Source organism: Antechinus flavipes, chromosome 6, assembly GCF_016432865.1.
Source record: "Antechinus flavipes isolate AdamAnt ecotype Samford, QLD, Australia chromosome 6, AdamAnt_v2, whole genome shotgun sequence".
In the NCBI taxonomy this organism is placed as follows: Eukaryota; Metazoa; Chordata; class Mammalia; order Dasyuromorphia; family Dasyuridae; genus Antechinus; species Antechinus flavipes.
Window position 1 is genome coordinate 264,029,092 of NC_067403.1, and position 22,778 is coordinate 264,051,869.

The window sequence follows — 22,778 nt, forward strand, 5'->3', positions numbered from 1 at the left end:
CAAGAAGAGAGCACATTTTACTGCCTCTTGTGGGACAGGCCCCAGACTGGTTATACCGGGCAAGAGTGAACGATGCAAAAAAAAGAAAAAGAAAAAAAAAAAAAAGAGTGAACGATGCAAAGATATGGCAGGGAGAAAGCCGGGCCCTATAAAGGAACCCATGGAAGGAACAGTAAGGTCACTTTGGTGGGGTATGATATATGTGTAATAAGATCATTAAATGCCAACTTGTGTAGGGGGTATTGGGTCCTGGGGGTAATAGGGAGCCACTGAAGATTGAGAAGGCAAGTGAGAGGTGCACTGCCATTTTAGTGGTTGACCAGAGTCTATCTGAAGGTAGTGACAAGGATAAGGCATTTGATCTGAGAAGACTTGACAAAGGATTCAATGGTGGGAGAGATATGGAATTGAAGGGAGGAAACTGAATCCAACCTGGATGACTGAGAGAATGGTAATAGCCTCAGGAAAACGGGGAAAGTTGTGGAGAAGATAGGGACTAAGGGGGAAGATGGTGAGACTGCAGCTGGGGGAGGGAAGTGGGGAGAGGGAGGCAGGGAGGAGCAAATGCAGGAAGGGAATGGTTAGCCCACCGGTCATTTCCTGTCTGCCCCTCGGGCTCTGAACATAGGGTCATCTCTCAACCTGAGTCAATGGGTTCCAAGAGAAGAACCCTGGGGGCCAAGTCCTCCGGTCTCCCTCCTTCATTCCTCTCCTCTCTTTTCCTCCAATAGAGCTTGGGGGGCAGGTTCCTGGAGGCTAGGTCCCTCTAGAGACAGTCCCAGTTCTGCTCCTCCCCTTCCCTGGGCCAAAGGGAGGAAGGGAGGGAGAGGGCGGGGCTGCACCTGCCAGAGCTGCCGAGCACCTGTCCAGGTGAGGCGGCTTGCCTATTTGGCTGGCCGAGCCTCCATAAGAGGGACCAGGGAAGCAATGAGGCAGCCTGCGGGATTCAGGTCTGGACTTTCTTGCTGGCTCTGGGAGAAGGTGGGACTAGAGTGGGGTAGCAGAGCTTCAGGGCAAAGCCAGGGCTGGTACGGGCAGCAGGCCTGGGGGGGGAGGGAACTTCCCAGGCCAGGGTAGTCACTCAGCAGCTTCCTGCCTGAGTGCAAGGACTAGCCCCTCCCCCTCCCCTCTTACTGCTGGGAAGGTTCTCCTTGGCCTCTGCCCCAGAGGACGGGAAATGGAAAGGGGGAAGGTCATTGAGGGGTGAGGGAGAGAGGGACCTGGACTGGATCAGAAAAGTACTAGGGCCACCTGGCCTGTCTGCTGGGCCATCAGAGGACTGTTGATTCACCCTGAAAGGCCTTATTGAGGGTGTGAGAAATCTTTCCTCTCTCACATTCTATTTTTTCTGTGATACTTCCTCCTCCCCACCACCTTCAGCTGCCTCCCCTTTCCCAGCAATAGGTGGGAGGCGTAGTTGGTGGGATGGTTGAGGATAAACTGAAAGACTATGGGGAAGGGAAAGGGAGAAGGCAGGCTTCCGTGGGTGGGCCTTACCTGCTTCTGAGCTGTGGCCGATTATACAGATTTTGGTCACTGTTTAGTCCCCTGGCCCTTATTTGATACCCAAACCCTCTTGAGGGCAGCAGAGCCCTCAGTTTCTGGGTCTGGGGTAGCCCGTGGAGTCAGCCAAGGGAGTTGATTTTCCAGGCCTGGCCTAGGCAGAGAGACGAATGGGTGGATTCATCTTTGCCTTAGTCGCTAGTTTTTGAGAGGGTAGGAACTGAATCACCTCCCTGTTGTGTCTGGGTCAAGGCCTGGAAGGCTGGCCTGGCCCACCCCCACTACTGGAACCTGGAATCCAGCAGGAGGCTGTGTTTCCTGTAGCTCCTTCAGGACCAGTGGTGCTGGGTGTTTCCCATCCTTGGGGACTTGGTATTCAATGAAGCCAAACACGGTCTGCTTCTGACAACCCAACAGCCTTTCTTGAAGGCCTCTCTAAGGCTTCTAATCCCAGATTGTTTCAGACTGTTTTGAGGGAGCTTCGGGGTATGAATAGCCACAATGGGTCAGCCACTTTCAAATTTCAGAAAAATTCAAGGCAGACATTGAAACATTGTAGCCCAAAGCTTAGGCACTTGCTCTGTATTTGGGTGTGTGCTGTTTCTTTGGAGCCTTTGCCACAATTAAAGAAGTGGCTATAATGTTTGGGTGTTTGCTAAAATGTTTCTTTGGGGGCTTGTTAGAAGGTTAGGAGTTTGCCACAATGTTGTTTTGCTGTGATATTTCTTTAGAAATGCTACAGTATTTGTATGTTTATTATAATAAAAAACATAAACTTCTTAGGAAGCTTGCTTTACCTTTTCTTAGGGGACTTGCCACAATGTTTAGGAACTTGCTCTAATGTTTGGGTCTTTGCTACAATGTTTCTTTGGGGCTTGCTACAATTTTTGGAGCTTGTCGCAACTAGGGACTTGCTACAATGTTTGAGCATTTACTTTGCTATTTCTTAGGGGATTTGCCACAATGTTTGGAGACTTGCCACAATGTTTGGGTGTTGGCTAGGATTTTTTTTGGGAGACTTGCTGCACTGTTTGATGCCTTGCTAAACTGTTAGACGTTTCCTTCCAATCAGGACGCTGATTGTTGCTGCCAGGTGACAGCTATGGGGTTAATAATGTCTGGGTGGGGTTTGAGTTGAGGAAAGGATGTGACCATTGAGCCAGGAAGCTACAAGGGAGAAAGTCAGATTAAAAAAAAAAAAAAAAAAACAACCCCTACATGCTTGAGTTCTTTTATGATTATGTGCTCATGAGCTTTTCTGAGCCCAAACAAGCCCATAACCACTTCCGGGTGAGTGAAAAGCTGGCTGGCAGAGGCTCTCACCTGTGGGGACCGCGGCAGGCAGCAGGGCCTGGATTCTTTGGAAGAGTTTGTTTTTAAATCCAAGCAAATGGCTGGACCTGAGTCCGGAAGAAAGCGGCTGAAGACAGGTGACCAACCTCCTCCAGTCTGGGCCCTCGCCTCCGGTGGAGAGGGCAACTTGCGTCTGGGGGGAGGGAAGGAGATAGAGGAAAACTAGGGTGCAGAGGTCAGACTGTGGTTTGGTGAGGAAGGGGGAGGGCGGTATTTCATAGATACTGTGAGGGGCCCTTTAACTGTTACCCTTTAACTAGTCCCGTGCTTACCTGTTTATCCAATGTCTTCATTCTGTGTAGTGCATGTAGACCCTGACTGGCCTGGGACAAGTTGACCGCAGGAACCAGACCAGACAGGACAGGAAAGAGCAGAGCTCCTGGCTTTGCTGCAGACCCTCTGGCTAAGCTCTCGGGGGATTCCTCTGGACCGGTCCTGACTGGGAGTAAAGCTGATATCGGCCTTCATCTGAGCAGTTCACAGAGAGAGATTCCAGAATAAAGGTCATGGCAGGTAGGGCTTGCTGGGAAAAACTAGGGAACTACTTGTCATGCTTTTTCCCTGGGTCAGAATTGATTCCTGACCACATATTTTCTCCACCACACTCCACTCCTATATGGGCCCTGACCTCCTCCCCTGTGGTGTACTGCTCTGATGCCTTTAAGATAGCACATAGCTCTAAATGTCAATCAGAGGGTCATCTAGTATTTGGAGGAGAAGGGAGACTCCTGGTCCTAAAGAGCTACTTCGAATACCCAGGTTGTATGATGTGGCTCCCAAGCTGAAGTCTTGGACTCCTGCCCTGATTCTTGCCCCTGCATTGAGGCTAATTCCCTTTATCCCATAGCCCACTCTCACAGAAAATTGTGATTACTGCACAATGCATATTTTTAGTTTCAAGGGATTGTCTTTCCTCTCTCTGCCTCCAGTCTCCTCATCTGTCAAATGTGTGGGTTGAACCAAGTGATATCTGAGTCCTTGCCTGGCTCTGAGAGTCAAGGAATCATAAGTGGGTCACACAGGTGACTCCCAGGGGTTCAGAGCAAGTGGGAAATGGGAGAACCTGACATAGAAGCACCCTGCAGCAACAGATGCTAGCTGAATAGAAGCAGCAGAATGGAGAGCTCCAGAGGTTTCTGACCTCATGGCAGGGGAGTGGGGAATAGCACAGCAGTGGCTCAATATTCTCCCACTAGCCCAGCCCCCAACCTATACCATGCGTGGAGCTCAGGATCATTCTTGCTCTGGGGCTTTGGCGACAGAGTTCACTGGCCAAGAGACGCCAGAGTCTCCAGCACAGGATCTGCCTATGACCCTGTCCCCTTGCTCTGAAGGGCTGGAGCATCTGTGAACTTCTCATATGGCACAGGGGCTCAGGAAGACACCCATGTTCAGGAGTGGAGGGCAAATCAATTGGGAAATAGCTGCTCCTTTGGCCAATGGGCTGGAAAGAAGAAGGGAAGGCTGGATAGGCAGGCCATGTACCTGTGATGTTTCTCAAGGCCCATCTGAGGCTCACAGTGTAAATGACTGGCTTTCCCCTGCAGATCTCTGTGACACGGCTCCCACCATCCTTTACCCCTTGAAGGATCAGGTCCTGGTGCCAACCCTGGGTAGCAAGATCACTCTGAACTGCACGTTCTCAGTGGCATTTGAGCGCCACTGCCCCCCTGCTATCCAGTGGCTGAAGGATGATCACATGCTGGGGAATCACAGCCTCTATGACATTCAGGAAGTCTTCTGGTAAGGATGGCTATGAATATTAGGTGCCCAGAGACTGGGGAAGGGAAAGAGGCACCTCCAAGTGCCACTTCCTTCCCAGGCCTACGGGGCAAGAAAGCCATGAACAGTGATAGAGACCTCCCTCACCCCAGAGATGGAGAAACTGACTGTCTAGTTATAGAAGGGAACATTGGGACTAGGGAGGAGTGACCACTCTGAGCATGGACTGGCCCTCTTTATCCCAGGGACTGGGGGCCCTATAACTCTATCCGTAATTTCAAGGTTGCAGGGGTAGACCAACCCCTCACCTCTTCCCTCTAAAAGCTGGATAGGGGAGTGACTGTCCTGGACATTGGAGAGGGGATGGAGAGGAAAGTAAAAAGTTTCTTGTTGGCTAAGAGGGGTACAAGGGAGAGGTTTTGGGGGAATAATTCACCGCAACGTAACTTAAATAGGCAAATGACTATCTGGGACACAGGTCAAGGTGGGAGAGAGTATGTAGACGTTAGGAGAGATATACAAGAGTATTAGGGAGGAATGGTGACCTGGGACACATCTCGCTTTCTCCCTGTTCCATTCTCCCTCCTTCCCATGTCACAATTCTAAATAGAACTTCTTCCTGAGGGACTGTGTCCTGAAACCACTTGGGGCCTTTGTGCTCTAGAATTATCTTCTTCTGGACCCCAACTCCTCTCTGAACCTCCCCCCCCCCCAGCCTCTATTGAAGCTCACCTCATTGTTTGGTCAAAGAAAGTATGTCCTGCTTGTAGCCCCCATTTCAAGGACTCAGAGCTGTAAGCTCAGCCTTCAAACTGCAGAGGCTGAGTATGGCTGGGGCCTCTCTTGGATCTCCTCAGGGATGGGGTTAATGCATCTGAAAGGCTTGTGTCCAGTACCCTGGGAGTCAACCTAACAAGTGTCCAGGACTATGGGACCTTCACCTGTGCACTCCGGAACTGTAGCACCTCATTCACTCTGCAGAGGACAGGTATGGCCATGGCTGGGGGCAGGCAGGAGTCAGTGTTTCCCCCTGCTGCCTTGGAGGTACCCAGCTTAATGATGATCCCTTTTCCCCTTTCCCAGATCCTGCTGGCCACGTTCTAGCTGTCCTAGCCTCCCTTCTGGTCCTGCTTATCCTGCTCGTGGCTGCCCTGCTTTATGTAAAATGTCGCCTCCGTGTGTTGCTCTGGTACCGGGACAAGTATGGGGATGTGGAAATGAATGGTGAGAAAGCTCGGGCTCTGTGGGCTATGACAAAGAACTGTCCATCCCATATCATAACATGGGGAGATGGGGGAGGAGGGAACCATGGTCTCCCTTAACAAAACAGATATCATAATTATCAAAGCAATCCGTACTGGCTAAGAAATGCAGTGGTGAATCAATGGATTAGATTTAGGCACAAATGACCATGACAATCTAGCATAGGAGAAAGCCAAAGAGCCAAGTTTTGGATCAAAAAGTCATTATTCCTCGAAAACTGGAATAAAGTATGGCAGAAGTTGGGTATAGAGTGACATTTCATACCATATACCAAGATAAAGCCAAAATGGGCACATTATTTTTACATAAAAGGTAGGGAGTAAATTATAGTACATGGAATAGTTCAGAACTATGGATAAGGGTAAAATTTACAACCAAAGAAAATATAGAAAGCATCACAAAATATAAAATAGATGATTTTGATTATATAAAATTTAAAAGGTTTTGCACAAACAAAACCAACACAACTAAAATTAAAAGGAAAGCAGAAAGATGGGAAACAATTTTTGCAATAAGCATCTCTAATAAAGGGCTCCTTTCTCAAATATACCAAAAATAGAATCAAATTTATAAAAATACAAGTCATTCCCCAATTGATCAATGGTCAAAAGATGTGAACAAGTCATTTTCAGGCAAAAAAAATCAAAATTATCTTTATTCATATGAAATCACTATTGATTAAAGAAATGCAATTTCTTAAAACAATTCTGAGGTACCACCTCACAACTATCAAGTGGATAATAAGACAAAAAAAAAAAAAAAAGGAAAATGTTAGATGTTGGAGAGATGTGAGAAAACTAGGGCACTAATGCACTGTTGGTTGAGTCTGCATTGATCCAGCTATTTTGGAGAGCAATTTGGAATTATGCCCAAAGGGCCATAAAGCTGTGCATATCCTTTGATATAGTAATTCTACTATTAGGGATGCATTTAGGATAAAAAAAAGAAAGAAAAAGAAAAATACAAAAGTATTTATAATAGTTTTGTGTGTGTGTATATGTGTGTGAGTAAGATGGCTAAGAATTGGACATCTAAGGAAAGTCCATGAATTAGGGAATGACTGAACAAACTGGGGTTATGATTGTGATGGCATGTAACTGTGCTATAAGAAATGACAAGCAGAATAATTTCTTTATTATTATTACAGATTTTTATTTACAAAATATATGCATGAGTAATTTTTCAACACTGACTCTTGCAAAACCTTCTGTTCCAACTTTTCCCCTCCTTCCCCTCCATCCCCTCCTCTAGATGGCAGGTAGTCCCATATATGTTAAATATGTCAAAATACATTAAGTATATGTTAAATTCAATATATGTATACAGTTATTTTGCTGCACAAGAAAAATTGGATCTAGAAAGAAAAAAAACCTGAAAAAGAAAACAAAAATGCAAGCAAACAATAACAGAAAGAGTGGAAATGCTATGTTGTGGTCCATCTCATTTCCCACAGTTCTCTCTCTGGGTGTAACGGATTCTATTCATTACTGAACAATTGGAACTGGTTTGAATAATCTTATTGTTGAAGAGAGCTACCTTCACCAGAGTTGATCATTGTATAATCTTTTTGTTGCTGTGTATAAGGATCTCCGGGTTCTGCTTGTTTCACTCAGCATCAGTTCATGTAAGTCTCTCCAAACCTCTCTGAAATCATCCTGCTGGTCATTTCTTACAGAACAATAATATTTCACAACATTCATATAACACAGTTTATTCAGCCATTCTCCAAATGATGGGCATCCATTAGATTTCCAGTTTCTAGCCACTAAAAAAGGGCTGCCGCAAACATTTTGGCACATGTGAGTCCCTTTCCCTTCTTTAAGATCTCTTTGGGATATAAGCCTAGTAGTAACACTGCTAGATCAAAGGGCATGTACAGTTTGATAACTTTTTGAGCATAGTTCCAAATAAGCAGGATGATTTCAAAAAAATCTGGGAAGACTTGCATCAAGTATAAATGAACAGAGCCAGGAGAATGTTATATGCAGTAAAAGTAGTATTGTACAATGAATTGTGAATGACTTAGCTATTTTCAGCAATACAGTGAGTTGAGACAATTCCAAAAGACTCACAATGAAGCATGCTATCCATACCCAGAGAAAGAACTGATATTGGTCAAACAGACTGAAGCATGCTATTTTTCACTTTCTTTCTTCCATTCTTTTTCTTTTACTTGAATCTTCTTGTACAAAAAGATTAATAAAGAAATCCTTTTTCATAGTTGTGTATATATAACCTATATCTGATTGTTTACCATTATAATGCATACTGTTTTTTTTTCTTTTGGAGATAAATAGTATTTTATTTTTTCCAATTATATGTAAAGATAGTTTTAAATTTATTTTTAAATAAGATTTAAAGTTTCATATTTTTTCCTCCCTCTCATCTCCTCTCCCCAATTCAACTAGCAATCTGATATAGGTTATATCTGTACAATCATGTTGAACATATTTTCACATTAGTTATGCTGTGAAAGAAAAAACAGAATGAAAGATAAGCCATACACACAAAAAAAGTTAAAATATTCTATTTCAATCTACATTCAGATTCCCTAGGTCTTTCTCTGTATATGACTCTCATTTTCTATTGTGAGTCTTTTGGAATTGTCCTAGATTATTGCATTACTGAAAACTAAGTGAATCATAGTTGATTATCACAGAATGTTGCTGTTATGGTATACAATGTTCTTCTGCTTCTGGTCACTTCAGTCAACATCAGTTCATGTAAGTCTTTCTATATTTCTCTGAAATTGTTTATTGTGCAATAGTATTCCATTACATTCACATACTATAACTTGTTCAGCCATTCTCTAATTGATGGATTGACATGCCCTTGATTTTCAATTCTTTGCCACCACAAAAAGAGCTGCAACAAACATTTTTACACAAGTGGGTCCCTCCCTCTTTTTAATAATCTTTTTGAGTTACAGACCTAGTAGTGGTACTGCTGGATCAAAGAGCATGCACAGTTTTACGGATCCTTGGACACAGTTCCAAATTACTCTCCAGAATGATAGGATCAATTCACAACTCCACCAATAATGCATTAGTGTTCCAATTTTCCAACAGCCATCATTTTCCTTTTCTGTCTTATTAGCCACTCTGAAAGTTATGAGATGGTACTTCAGAATTGTTTTCATTTGCATTTCTCTGATCAATAGGATGTTTTTTCATATGTTTACAGATGTCTTTAATTTCTTCATAAGAAAATTGCCTGTTCATATCATTTGACCATTGATCATTAGGAAATGATTTGTATTCTTATAAATTTGACTTGATTATCTACATATTTGAGAAATGAGAAATTTCTTTTTATCAGAAATACTTGCTATAAAAATTGTTTCCCATTTTTCTGCTTTTCTTCTAATCTTGGTTGCATTAGTTGTGTTTGTGTGAAACCTTTTCTTTTTTTTAAAAAAATTTAATTTAATTTTATAATAACTTTTTATTGACAGAACCCATGCTAGGGTAATTTTTTACATTATCCCTTGCACTCACTTCTGTTCTGATTTTCCCCTCCCTCCCTCCACCCCCTTCCCTAGATGGCAAGCAGTCCTATATATGTTAAATATGTTGTAGTATATCTTAGATACAATTTATGTATGCAGAACTGAACAGTTTTCTTGTTGCACAGGGAGAATTGGATTCAGAAGGTATAAATAACCCGGGAAGAAAAACAAAAATGCAAGCAATTTATATTCATTTCCCAGTGTTCTTTCTTTGGGTGTAGCTGCTTCTGTCCATCCTTGATCAATTGAAATTGAGTTAAATCTCTTTGTTGAAGAGATCCACTTCCATCAGAATACATCTTCATACAGTATTGTTGTTGAAGTATATAATGATTTCTGGGTACTGCTCATTTCACTCAGCATCAGTTCATGTAAGTCTCGCCAGTCCTCTCTGTATTCATCCTGCTGGTCATTTCTTACAGAACAATAATATTCCATAACATTCATATACCACAATTTACCCAACCATTCTCCAGTTGATGGGCATCCATTCAATTTCCAATTTCTAGCCACTACAAACAGGGCTGCCACAAACATTTTGGACCTGTATGTCCCTTTCCCTTCTTTAGTATTTCTTTTTTTTTTTTTTTAATGTTAGTTATTTTTATTTCTTGAAATAGTATTCAATTATTGTTCTGTAAGAAATGACCAGCAGGATGAATACAGAGAGGCTTGGAGAGACTTACATGAACTGAAGCTAAGTGAAATGAGCAGAACCAGGAGATCATTATATACTTCAACAACGATACTGTATGAGGATGTATTCTGGGGAAGTGGATTTCTTTGACAAAGAGACCTAACTCAGTTTCAATTGATAAATGATGGACAGAAGCAGCTATACTCAAAGAAAGAACACTGGGAAATGGATGTGAATTATTTGCATTTTTTCCTTCCCGGGTTATTTTTACCTTCTGAATCCAATTCTCCCTGTGCAACAAGAAAACTGTTCAGTTCTGCATACATAAATTGTATCTAGGATATACTGCAACATATCTAACATATATAGGACTGCTTGCCATCTAGGGGCGGGGATGGAGGGAGGGAGGGGAAAAATCGGAACAGAAGCAAGTGCAAGGGATAATGTTGTAAAAAAAATTACCCTGGCATGGATTCTGTCAATATAAAGTTATTATAAAATAAAATAAAATATATAAAAAAAAAAAGAAATACAGTATTCAGTGCCCATCAACTGGAAAATGGCCACATAAGTTATGATATATGAATGTAAGGGAATATTATTCTATTTTTTTTAAAAATAGGGTATGTACAGTTTGATAACTTTTTGGGCATAATTCCAGATTTCTCTCCAGAATGGTTGGATTCGTTCAGAACTCCACCAACAATGCATCAATGTCGCATTTTCCCCGCATCCCCTCCAACATTCATCATTATTTTTTCCTGTCATCTTAGCCAATCTGACAGGTGTGTAGTGATATCTCAGAGTTGTCTTAATTTGCATTTCTCTGATCAATAGTGATTTGGAACACTCTTTCATATGAGTGGTAATAGTTTCAATTTCATCATCTGAAAATTGTCTGTTCATATCCTTTGACCATTTATTAATTGGAGAATGGCTTGATTTCTTATAAATTAGAGTCAATTCTCTATATATTTTAGAAATGAGGCCTTTATCAGAAACTTTAACATTGAAGATGTTTTCCCAGTTTGTTGCTTCCCTTCTAATCTTGTTTGCATTAGTTTTGTTTGTACAAAGGCTTTTTAATTTGATAGAATCAAAATTTTCTATTTTGTGATCAGTAATGGTCTTTAGTTCATCTTTGGTCACAAATTTCTTTCTCCTTCACAAGTCTGAGAGATAAACTATCCTATATTCCTCTAATGTATTTATAATCTCGTTCTTTATGACTAAATCATGGACCCATTTTGATCTTATCTTGGTCTATGGTGTTAAGTGTGGGTTCAAGCCTAATTTCTGCCATACTAATTTCCAGTTATCCCAGCAGTTTTTATCAAATAATGAATTATTATCCCAAAAGTTAGGATCTTTGGGTTTGTCAAACACTCGATTGCTATAGTTGACTATTCTGTCTTGTGAACCTAACCTATCGCACTGATCAACTAATCTATTTCTTAGCCAATACCAAATGGTTCTGGTGACTGCTGCTTTATAATATAGTTTTAGATCAGGTACAGCTAGGCCACCTTCATTTGATTTTTTTTTTCATTAATTGCCTTGAGATTCTCGACCTTTTGTTGTTCCATACAAATTTTGTTATTATTTTTTCTAGATCATTAAAATATTTTCTTGGAAGTCTGATTGGTATAGCATGAAATAAATAGATTAGTTTAGGGAGTATTGTCATCTTTATTATATTCGCTCGGCCTATCCAAGAGCACTTAATATTTTTCCAATTATTTAAGTCTGACTTTATTTGTGTGAAAAGTTTTTTGTAATTTTGCTTATATAATTCCTGACTTTCCTTTGGTAGATAGATTCCCAAATATTTTATGCTGTCGACAGTTATTTTGAATGGAATTTCTCTTTGTATCTCTTGCTATTGGATTTTGTTGGTGATGTATAAAAATGCTGAGGATTTATGGGGATTTATTTTGTATCCTGCTATTTTGCTAATGTTATGAATTATTTCTAATAGCTTTTTAGTAGAATCTCTGGGGTTCTCTAGGTATACCATCATATCATCTGCAAAGAGTGATAGTTTGGTTTCCTCATTGCCTAATCTAATTCCTTTAATCTCTTTCTTGACTCTTATAGCAGAGACTAGTATTTCTAATACGATATTGAATAATAATGGTGATATCAGGCAATCTTACTTCACTCCAGATCTTACTGGGAAAGGTTCCAGTTTTTCCCCATTGCATTTGATGCTTACTCATGGTTTTAAATATATGCTTCTGACTATTTTAAGGAAAAGTCCATTTATTCCTATACTCTCAAGTGTTTTTATTAGGAATGGATGTTGGATTTTATCAAATGCTTTTTCTGCATCTATTGAGATGATCATATGGTTTTTGTTTGTTTGGTTATTGATATAGTCGATTATGCTAATAGTTTTTCTAATATTGAACCAGCCCTGCATTCCTGATATAAATCCTACTTGGTCATAGTGTATTATCCTGGGGATGATTTTCTGTAATCTTTTTGCTAATATTTTATTTAAGATTTTAGCATCAATATTCATTAAGGAGATTGGTCTATAATTTTCTTTCTCTGTTTTCAGCCTACCTGGTTTAGGTATCAGTACCATGTCTGTGCCATAAAAGGAGTTTGGTAGGAGTCCTTCAATTCCTATTTTTTCAAATAGTTTATACAGCATTGGAGTTAATTGTTCTTTAAAGGTTTGGTAGAATTCACATGTAAATCTATCTGGTCCTGGGGATTTTTTCTTAGGGAGTTGGTTATTAGCTTGTTCTATTTCTTTTTCTGAGACGGGACTGTTTAGGATATTTACTTCTTCCTCTGTTAGTTTGGGCAAGCTATATTTTTGAAGGTATTCTTCCATTTCATTTAAGTTTTCAAATTTATTGGCATAAAGTTGGACAAGGTAATTCCTAATTATTGCTCTAATTTCCTCTTTGTTAGTGGTGAGTTCTCCCTTTTCATTTTTAAGACTAACAATTTGATTTTCCTCTTTCCTTTTTTAAATCAGATTTACTAAGGGTTTGTCTATTTTGTTGGTTTTTTCATAGAACCAACTCTTAGTTTTATTAATTAATTCAATAGTTTTTTTACTTTCAATTTTATTGATCTCTTTTTTTATTTTTAGAATTTCAAGTTGTGTTTGACTGGGGGGTTTTAATTTGTTCCTTTTCTAGCATTTTTAGTTGCAAGCCCAATTCATTGACCATCTCTTTCTCTATTTTATGCAAGTAGGCCTCTAGAGATATGAAATTTCCCCTTATTAGCTGCATCCCACACATTTTGGTATGATGTCTCATTATTGTCGTTTTCTTGGGTGATTATATCTATGATTTGCTGTTTCACCCAATCATTCTTTAGTATGAGATTATTTAGTTTCCAATTATTTTTTGGTCTACTTTCCCCTGGCTTTTTGTTGAATGTAATTTTCATTGCATTGTGGTCTGAAAAGGATGCATTTACTATTTCTGCCTTACTGCATTTGAATTTGAGGTTTTTATGTCCTAATATATGGTCAATTTTTGTATAGATTCCATGAACTGCTGAGAAGAAAGTGTACTCCTTTCTGTCTCTATTTAGTTTTCTCCAGAGATCTATCATATCTAACTTTTCTAGTGTTCTATTTACCTCTTTGACTTCTTTCTTATTTATTTTGTGGTTTGGTTTATCTAATTCTGAGAGTGCAAGGTTGAGATCTCCCACTATTATAGTTTTACTGTCTATTTCTTCTTGCAGCTCTCTTAATTTCTCTTTTAGGAATTTAGATACTACACCACTTGGTGCATACATGTTTTTTTTTTTTTTCATTTTTCTCTCTTTTTAAAATATTTTATTTTATTTTATAATAACTTTATATTGACAGAATCCATGCCAGGGTAATTTTTTTACAACATTATCCCTTGTACTCGCTTCTGTTCCAATTTTTCCCCTCCCTCCCTCCATCCCCTCCCCTAGATGGCAAGCAGTCCTGTATATGTTAGATATGTGTGCATACATGTTTAATATTGATATTGCTTCATTATCTATGCTACTCTTTAGCAAGATATAGTGCCCTTCCTTATCTCTTTTAATTAGATTAATTTTTGCTTTTGCTTGATCTGAGATCAGGATGGCTACCCCTACTTTTTTTACTTCATCTGAAGCATAGTAGATTTTGCTCCAACCTTTTACCTTTACTCTGAATGTATCTCCCTGCTTCAGGTGTGTTTCCTGTAAACAATATATTGTAGGATTCTGGCTTTTAATCCATTCTGTTAACTGCTTCCTCTTTATGGGGGAGTTTACCTCATTCACATTTATGATTAAAATTACCAATTCTGTATTACTTGCCATCTTGTTAACCCCTGTTTATGCTTTTCTCCCTTTTTTCCCCCTTACTCCCCCTTCCCAGTATTAAGCTTGTGAGCACCACTTGCTTCTTACAGCCCTCCCTTCTTAGTATCCCTGCTCCCACCTTATTTGTATAAAACCTTTTCAACTTAATCAAAATTATCCCTTTTGCATTTTATAATGTTCTCTATTTCTTATTTGGTCATATTTCTCCCCCCCCCCCCTTTCCAATGATTTGACAAGCAAACTATTTCTTGCTCTCCTGATTTGCTTACAGTATCATCCTTTATGTGTAAATTGTGTACCCATTTAAATCTTATCTTAGTATAAGGTATGAGATTTTGGTCTGTACCTAATTTCTGTTTTCCAGTTTTCCCAGTAGTTTTTGTCATATACTGAGTTCTTACCCCATAAGCTAGAGTCTTTGGGGCTATCAAATATAGATTACTATAGTAATTGACTATTGTGTCTTGTGTATCTAATCTGTTCCACTAAATTGCCGCTCTATTTCCTAGCCAGTACTAAATAATTTTAATGATTTCCACTTTATAAAATAGTTTTAGATCTGGCATAGCTTGGCTACCTTCCTTTATACTTTTTTTCATTATTTCCTTTTAATATTCTTGATCTTTTGTTTTTCCATAAGAATGTTTTTATTATTTTTCTAGCTCTATAAAATTTTATTTTTTTGATTTTAATTGGTATGTTACTGAATAAGTAGATTAATTAAGATAGAATTGTAAATTTATTATGTTAGTTCAGCTTACCCATGAGCAATTTGTACTTTTCCAGTTGTATGGATTTGACTGTATTTGTGTGAAATGTTCTATATTTTATGTTATATTTTATAAAACATATATGCATGTATTTTATAATTGTATTTATATAGTTCTTGGGTTTGTCTTGGCAAGGAAACTCCCCCAAATTTTATATTGTCTACAGTTGTTTTATTTTATTTTTAAAATTTTCACTTAATACTACTTTTTCCTTTGGATGTAAATATAGTTTTCAGCATTCATTTTTTAAGATTTTGAGTTCCAAATTTCCCCCCTGCCTTCCTTAAGACCTGCCTCCCCACGAAAGAAAGCAACATGATATAGATTATATATGCACAATCATTTTAAACATATTTCCATATTAGTCATGTTGTGAAAGAAAAATCAGAAGAAAAGGGAAAAACTGCAAGAAAGAAAAACAAAAAAGTGAAAATAATATGATTTGCATAAAGTCTCCATATTTCTTTCTCTGTATGTGGATGGTATTTTCCTTCCCAAATCTCCTGGAATTGCCTTGGATCACTATTGCTGAGAAGATCTAAGTCTATTCTAGTTAATCATTATACAATCTTGCTGTTAACTGTGTACAATGTTGTCCTGGTTCTGCTCACTTCACTTCACTTCACAATCAGTACTTTCATCAGTGTTTATGTTAATAATTTAATTTGTATTCACATACTCCCTGAGTATAATATTTTATATTATCGACAATCATTTTAAATGGCATTTCTCTAGCTTTTGCTGCTGGGTTTTGTTGGTAATATATGTGGATTTATTTTATATCTTGCAACTTTGTTAAAGATGTAAAATTTTTAAAAGTAGTTTTTCACTTAATTCTCTAGGATACCATCATATCATCTGCAAAAAGTGATAATTTTGCTTCCTCATTGCCTGTTCTAATTCCTTCAATTTCTTTTTCTTTTCTTATTGCTAACGCTAACATTTCAAGTACAATATTGAATAATAAGTATAATAACAGGCATTCTTGTTTCACTCTCGATCTTACTGAAAATTCTTCTAGCTTATCCTCATTACATATATTTGCTGATGGTTTTAGATAGATGCTGCTTATCATTTTAAGGAAAATTCCATTTATTTTTATGGCCTCTAGTGTTTCTAATTGGAATGGATGTTGTCTGCGTCTATTGAGATAATTATATGATTTCTGTTAGTTTTGTTAATGATATAGTTAAGTATGCTCATAGTTTTCCTAATATTGAACCAGCCTTGCATTCTTGGTATAAATCCCACTTGGATATAGTATATTTATCATGGTGACAAATTGCTGTAATATGTGTGTGTGTGTGTGTGTGTATGTGTGTGTGTGTATATATATATATATATATTTTTTTTTTTTTTGCTAATAGTTTATTTAAAATTTTTGCATCAATATTCATTAGGGAAATTGGTCTATAATTTCTCTGTTTTGATTTCTTGGTTGAAGTATCAGCACAATAGTTATTTCATAAAAGGATTTTGGTAAGACTCTTTGTTTACCTATTTTTCCAAATAGTTTATGTAGTATTGGAATTAATTGTTCTTTAAATATTTGGCCAAATTTGTTAGAATCCATCTGATCCTGGAGCTTTTTTTTTTCCTTAGAGAGTTCACTGATGGCTTGTTATATTTCTTTTTATAAAATGGGATGATTTAAATACCTTAATTCCTCTTCTGTTTATCTGGACAATTTATATCTTGGTAAATATTTATTCATTTTACTTAGATTGCCAGATAGTTGGGCAAAATAGATCCTAATTATTGCTTCCATTTCCTCTTCATTGGTGGTGAATTCTTCCTTTTCATTTTTAATGCTGGTAATTTTCTTTTCTTTTTTTTTTTTAACCAAATTAACCAATGGTTTATCTACTTGATATTTCCCCATAAAACCATCTCTTATATTTATTTATTCACTCAGTAGTTTTTGTATTTTCAATTTTATTAATCCCTTCTTTGATTTTCAGAATTTCTAATTTAGTATTTAATTGGAGATTTCAAATTTGTTCCTTTTGGGGGATTTTTTTTTTAGTTCATATCTGATTCATTGATGTCCTTCTCTATTTTATTCATCCAAGTGTTTGGAGATATAAAAATTCTCCTAAATACTGCTTTGGCTGCATCCTATAAACTTAGGTATATTGTCACATTATTGTCATTCTCTTTAATGAAATTGCTGATTGTTTCTGACATTTGTTGTTTTGAACCATTCATTCTTTAGAATTAGATTCCAGTTTATTATTATTGTTATTTATTATTATTATAGTTTTGATATCTATTTCTTCTCATAATCCACTTAACTTCTCTTCCAAGATTTTGGGTGCTTTATTACTTGGGGTATATATATTTAGTTTGGATATTACTTCATTGTTTATGGTGCCTTTTAGCAAGATATACTATCATGCCTTATATCTTTTAATTAGAACTATTTTTGCTTTTGCTTTGAGATGGGGATAATTACCTTTGCCTTTTTTAAAAAATTTCAACTGAAGCATAATAGATTCTTCTCAAGTCTTTTACTTTTACCCTCTGTGTATGTCTCTGCTTCAGATGTGTTTCTTTTAAACAACATATTATAGTATTCTGGTTTTTAATCCACTCTTCTATCCATTTCTGTTTTATGGAAGAGTTTAGGACATTCCCATTCCCAGTTATGATTACTCCTGTATGTTTTCCTCCATCCTATTCCCCTTTTTATTCTTTTCTCTCTCCTTTCACTATCCCTCCTCATCAAAATTTTTCTTCTAACTCCCACCTCCTTCAATCTGTCCTTCCTTCTATCAGTACCCCTCTTTTCTTTTCCCTTTATACTCCTCCTTCCCTGTAGGTTAAAATAGATTTCTCTACCCAATTAAGTGTATGTATTATTCCCTCTTTTAGCTCAATTTGATGAGAATCAGATTCAAACAATGCTCATCTCCTTTCTTTCCCTCTACTGTAATAGGTCTTTTGTGCCTCTTCATATGATATAATTTACCCCAATTTGCCTCCCTTTTCCCTTTTCTCCCCATGTGATCCTTTTGTTTATGCTTTAATTTTTTATCATCATATCATCTCTCTATTTAAGTAGACTCCTAACTGCCACAGTAGAGATTTAGTTCTTAAGTGTTCCAAGTATCATCTTCCCATGTAAGCAGCTTAACCTAATACTGTGTTTATTTTTTTTTTTTTCTGTTTACCACTTTATATTTCCCTTGACTTTTTTATTTGAAGATTTTATATATATATATTGTTCAGCTCAGGTCTTTTCATCAAGAAAGTTTGAAAGTTCCCTACTTCATTAAATATCCACCTTTTCTCCTGAAGGATTATGCTCAATTTTGCTGGGTAGTTGATTTTTCACTTAATCCAAGTTCCTTTACCTTCAAGAATATCATATTCCAGGCTTTTCAATCCTTTAATGTAGAAATTGCTAAATCCTGGATAATCATGACTGTGACTTTGATATCTGAATTGTTTCTTTTTGACTGCTTGTAGTATTTTCTCTTTGACCTGAGAGTTCTGGAATTTGGCTAGTATAGTCTTTGGAGTTTTTATTTTGGGATTTCTTTCAGGAAGTGATTGGTAGATCTTTTCAATGACTATTTTAGTTGTTGGCTTTAGAATGTCAGGACAGTTTTTCTTGATAATTTCTTGAAAGATGCTGTTCAGGCTGTGTCACAGCTTTCAAATAGTCCAATAATTTTAAATTTATCTCTTCTGGATCTATTTTTCTATAAGGTATTTTACATTTTCTTCTATTTTTTCATTCTTTTGATTTTGTTTAATTGATTCTTGATGTCTCTTAGAGTTGTTAGCTTCCACCTGCTGAATTCTAATTTATAAAGAATTAGTTTCTTCAATTAGCTTTTGTACCTCCTTTTCCATTTGACCAGTTCTAATTTTTTAAGGCATCATTTTCTTCAGTGGATTTTTTCCCAACAATTTGACCAATTTTATTTTGTAAGGAGTTTTTTTTTTTTTTTTTCAGTTTTTGTACTTTCCTTCCCAAGCTGTTGACTAATTTTTTCCATAATTCTCTTGCATAGTTCTCATTTCTTTCCCCAGTTTTTATTCTATCTTTCTTACATGATTTTTAAAATCCTTTTTGGGCTTCATACCCATTCCTCTTCCTCTTTGAGGCTTCACATGTAGACATTTTGTCATTGCTATTCTCTTCTGAATTTGTGTTCTAATCTTCCCTGTCACCATAGAGGCTTTCTATGGTCAGCCCTCTTTTTTTTCTTTCTCATTTTTAATTTGGTCTCTGCTCCAAGGGTACAGGGGCCACTGTCCTAAGTATCTTGTGCTTTCTGTGACAGGCTGGTCCCTGGGTTTCTGTAACGGGCTTCAGGTGCTTGCCGCTTGCTTACTGTTCTAGGGTGACCTGGTCTGGTCACGCCTATTTGTTGGATTTTAGAGCTGCCATTTTGCTTTCTGCACTAGGGCTGGTGGCCTCACAGGTAGCCTGCTGTGCCAGAACAGAGGAGCCTCAGCTAATGATTTGTACTGTGACTGAGAGCCTCCCACTGGCTTGCATAGACACTGCTTATGTTAGGGTATACTCTCCTTTTGCCCAAGCGAAATAGATTTTTTCCTAGAAAATTGTCTCCTTCCACATTTTTGTGTATCCTGGCACTCCAGAATTCTTTTAGAGGCTTTTGTGGTGTCAGAGGGAAACTCTGGAGAGGTCAGGCAACTTCCTGGCTTCTCTCTGCCATTTCAGTTCCATCTCCCTGAACTTAACGTTTTAAATTAAAAAAAAAATTTTTTTTAATTTTATTTAAATTTTTATTTTAAAAAAATCAAATTTTAAATTAAAATTAATTAAAATAAAAAATAAATTAAGCTACTACTAAAAACAAAATAACCCCCTCACCTCTGCCAAGATATCAGTTGTGTGGCCAGGGTGTCAGAAACACACAGTCCTAGGGCCAGGCAACAGGCAACTGATCACTAGTCTTGTTCTGCTGAGAGGCAGCTGAGTGGATGGAGTTAGGAAGGCCTGAGTTCAAATCCAACCTCAAATTTTTACTAGCTGTGTGACTCTGGTCAAATCATTTTACTTTTATCTGCCTCAGTTTCTTCATCTGTATAGTAGGGTTAAAATAACAGCACTCACCTCCCAGAATTGTTGCAAGGCTCAAATGAGATAATATTTATTATAAAACACTTAGCAACGTGCCTAGCATATTGTAGGCATTTAATAGGTGTTTATTTCCTCCCTCCCTTCCTTCCTTCCTTCTTCCCTCCTTTCTTTCCCGTTCCCTTCCTTCCTTCCCTCTCTCTCATTCCCAGATGGGAAGCTCTACGATGCTTACATCTCTTACACCAGCTCTCCAGAAGACAGGAAGTTTGTGAACTTCATCCTGAAGCCCCAGCTGGAGAATCGGCACGGCTACAAGCTTCTCCTAGATGACAGAGATGTCCTTCCTAACTCAGGTACCGGCCAAGCTGGACTTGGCAGCTTCCCCTGCAAGCACTCAGGGCCTGCTCTGATGGGCCCCTCCAAGATCCTCTGGCTACCTCCGCCAGCCTTCTCTTCCCAAAGGTGCCCGGATTCAGGCTCTCCTCCTCTCTCGTCCCCTTCAGAGCCCTCTGCAGACCTGATTATGAACCTTAGCCGGTGCCGGCGGCTTATTGTGGTCCTCTCAGATGCTTTCCTGGCTCAGGCCTGGTGCAGACACAATTTCAGGTGCCACAGAGGGAAAGCTGGGTTGGGTGAGGAGGCGGAATGGGAAGGAGGTTGGTGGTCACTGGGAGCTCTGGGTCTGTTTTGAACCCTTGCTCCTGACTCTGGCTGGTCTAGGGATGGCCTATGGAGGCTCCTCGAATTGTCCCGAAAGCCCATCTTCATCACATTTGAGGGTCAGACCCATGTTTCCTCACACCCCGCTCTCCGACTGCTTCGGCAGCACCGACATGTTGTGACCCTGCTGCTGTGGAGGCCAGGCTCTGTGGTAGGAGGGGAAGGGGCCACTGGGGCCCACTGGGGGTGAAGGGCTTGATGAAAGGCGAGGAAGGGACACAGTGATCCTTTGGGGGCAAGGGCTGTGGAAGGGAGATGTCATGGCCCTTTGGGGACGAGGGATAAGGGGAAGCATCAGGAAGGGTAGAGGGCTGCGTGGGAGAAGGGTGTGCCGTGGTCCTTTGGGGATAAAGGGAACTGTGGCCGCAAGGGACAGTGGCTTTTTGGTCCCCTGGGAGGGACTGTATGATTGGGAGCTGCTTCTCACTGGTCTCCATATTTGGGGAGCATATGCACAGCGTGTACGGTGAATTTGTATACCCCGGACCGCTGAGCTTGTTTTGATTTTGGTGCCCAGAAAGCTCTCATTCAGAGGGTGTACCCCAGCCCAGAAGCCCCTGGGCACCCTCTCAGTGACTCCCCGTGGTTGCCTTGCAGACACCCTCCTCTGATTTTTGGAAGGAACTGCGTCTAGCCCTGCCACGAAAGGTGCACTACAGGGCCCTGATGAGTGACCCCCAGACTCGGCTGCAGGGGGACAAAGACCCCATGCTGACTCTTCATGGTGGCTTCCTGGAGGGTCGAGCTGGTCCAGACCCAGACCCAGACCCCGATCCCGAAGGAGACTTGGGTGAGAGCCCTGCAGCCTGGCTTTGGCACAGGAATGGTCTGGGGGAGAAGGGGTGGTGGGTGAGGGCCTGGAGGGACAGGCCTGGGGAGGCCAATTGGGTTGGGACCATGGCTGCGTGACCCATGGAGTGAGCTCCAGGCCTTAGCTGGCAGGACCGTGGGACCAGCGTATGCTGTTCAGGGACCTCCCAACACGGGGGACCCCGCGGGTGCTCCCTTGCCACCTCTGCACATCATGCTTCCCCAAGTCGAGCACTAGCTTGCCCTGTCCCTTCCTCCCTTCTGCTGCTAGGCTGAAAGCCAGCGGGGATTAGGCAGGACCTCAAAGCCAGAAGGCAGGCAACAAAACTTTGGGACATGGAGGGGCTGGCCTGGGCGGGAGAGGGGCCAGTCACCTTGACCTGGACTCTCTCCACAGGTGTTAGAGGACCCATCTTTAAAGACCTCCCCCCTCCACGCATGAACCCTATCCCCGAGCTGCCAAGCCTTAAGGCTTCTGGTGGAGAAACCCAGCGGAATGAGATCGACGTCTCTGACCTGGGGTCCCGCAACTACGGGGCCCGCACTGACTTTTACTGCCTGGTCACTGAAGATGACATGTAGGCCGTGAAGGGCGTCCCACCTGCCCTTGCTCAGAGGAGGAGAGCCTTGGAAATGGGGGGGTCGGGGCCTCAGGTTTGGGGAAAGAGCCTTGGACAAGGGGGACCCTTGGGGGGGCAGAACCTTGGTCTGGGGAGCATGACCTTGGATGGGGGGCAGCAGTGAAGAGAAGAGCCCTTCCTTCTTCTAAATCACAAGTGGGTGCAACTGAGCCTCTTCTTCCGTGGAACGAGAGCCTGGGCTGAGTGACCCCTGATAATTCTTCCAGCCTGAGGTGTCGGCCCCTGGGGCCCTGCTCCATCTCGTGAGATACAGGCCGCCCAGAGCCCAGCTGGCCTCGAACCCCGGGCTGCATCCTTTTCCTCCGTTCCCCCAATAAAGTGACAATTCCTGCATTTGGAGTTCCGACTCTTCCTGAGGGGGTGGAGGTCTGGGACAGCCTCTTTTCCAGGGCCCCCAACAGCCACAGCCAGAACTCGAGCGTCCGCGGTGCCCCTTGGACAGTCACTGCCCACACCCAGAAAACGCCAACGC

The 22,778-nt window shown here is 40.2% G+C and overlaps 1 protein-coding gene across 1 annotated transcript; it reads left to right on the plus strand.

The window, feature by feature from the left end:
- Positions 1-2,296: 2,296 nt before the first annotated feature.
- On the plus strand, positions 2,297-22,639 carry SIGIRR (single Ig and TIR domain containing). Its single transcript, XM_051964106.1, has 10 exons — positions 2,297-2,933; positions 3,159-3,369; positions 4,404-4,599; positions 5,436-5,566; positions 5,662-5,802; positions 20,345-20,488; positions 20,639-20,741; positions 20,856-21,006; positions 21,453-21,645; positions 22,063-22,639. Exons 2-10 carry the CDS (start codon positions 3,363-3,365, stop codon positions 22,245-22,247), a joined length of 1,251 nt encoding a protein of 416 aa, XP_051820066.1. The 5' UTR covers positions 2,297-2,933; positions 3,159-3,362; the 3' UTR covers positions 22,248-22,639.
- Positions 22,640-22,778: the final 139 nt, after the last annotated feature.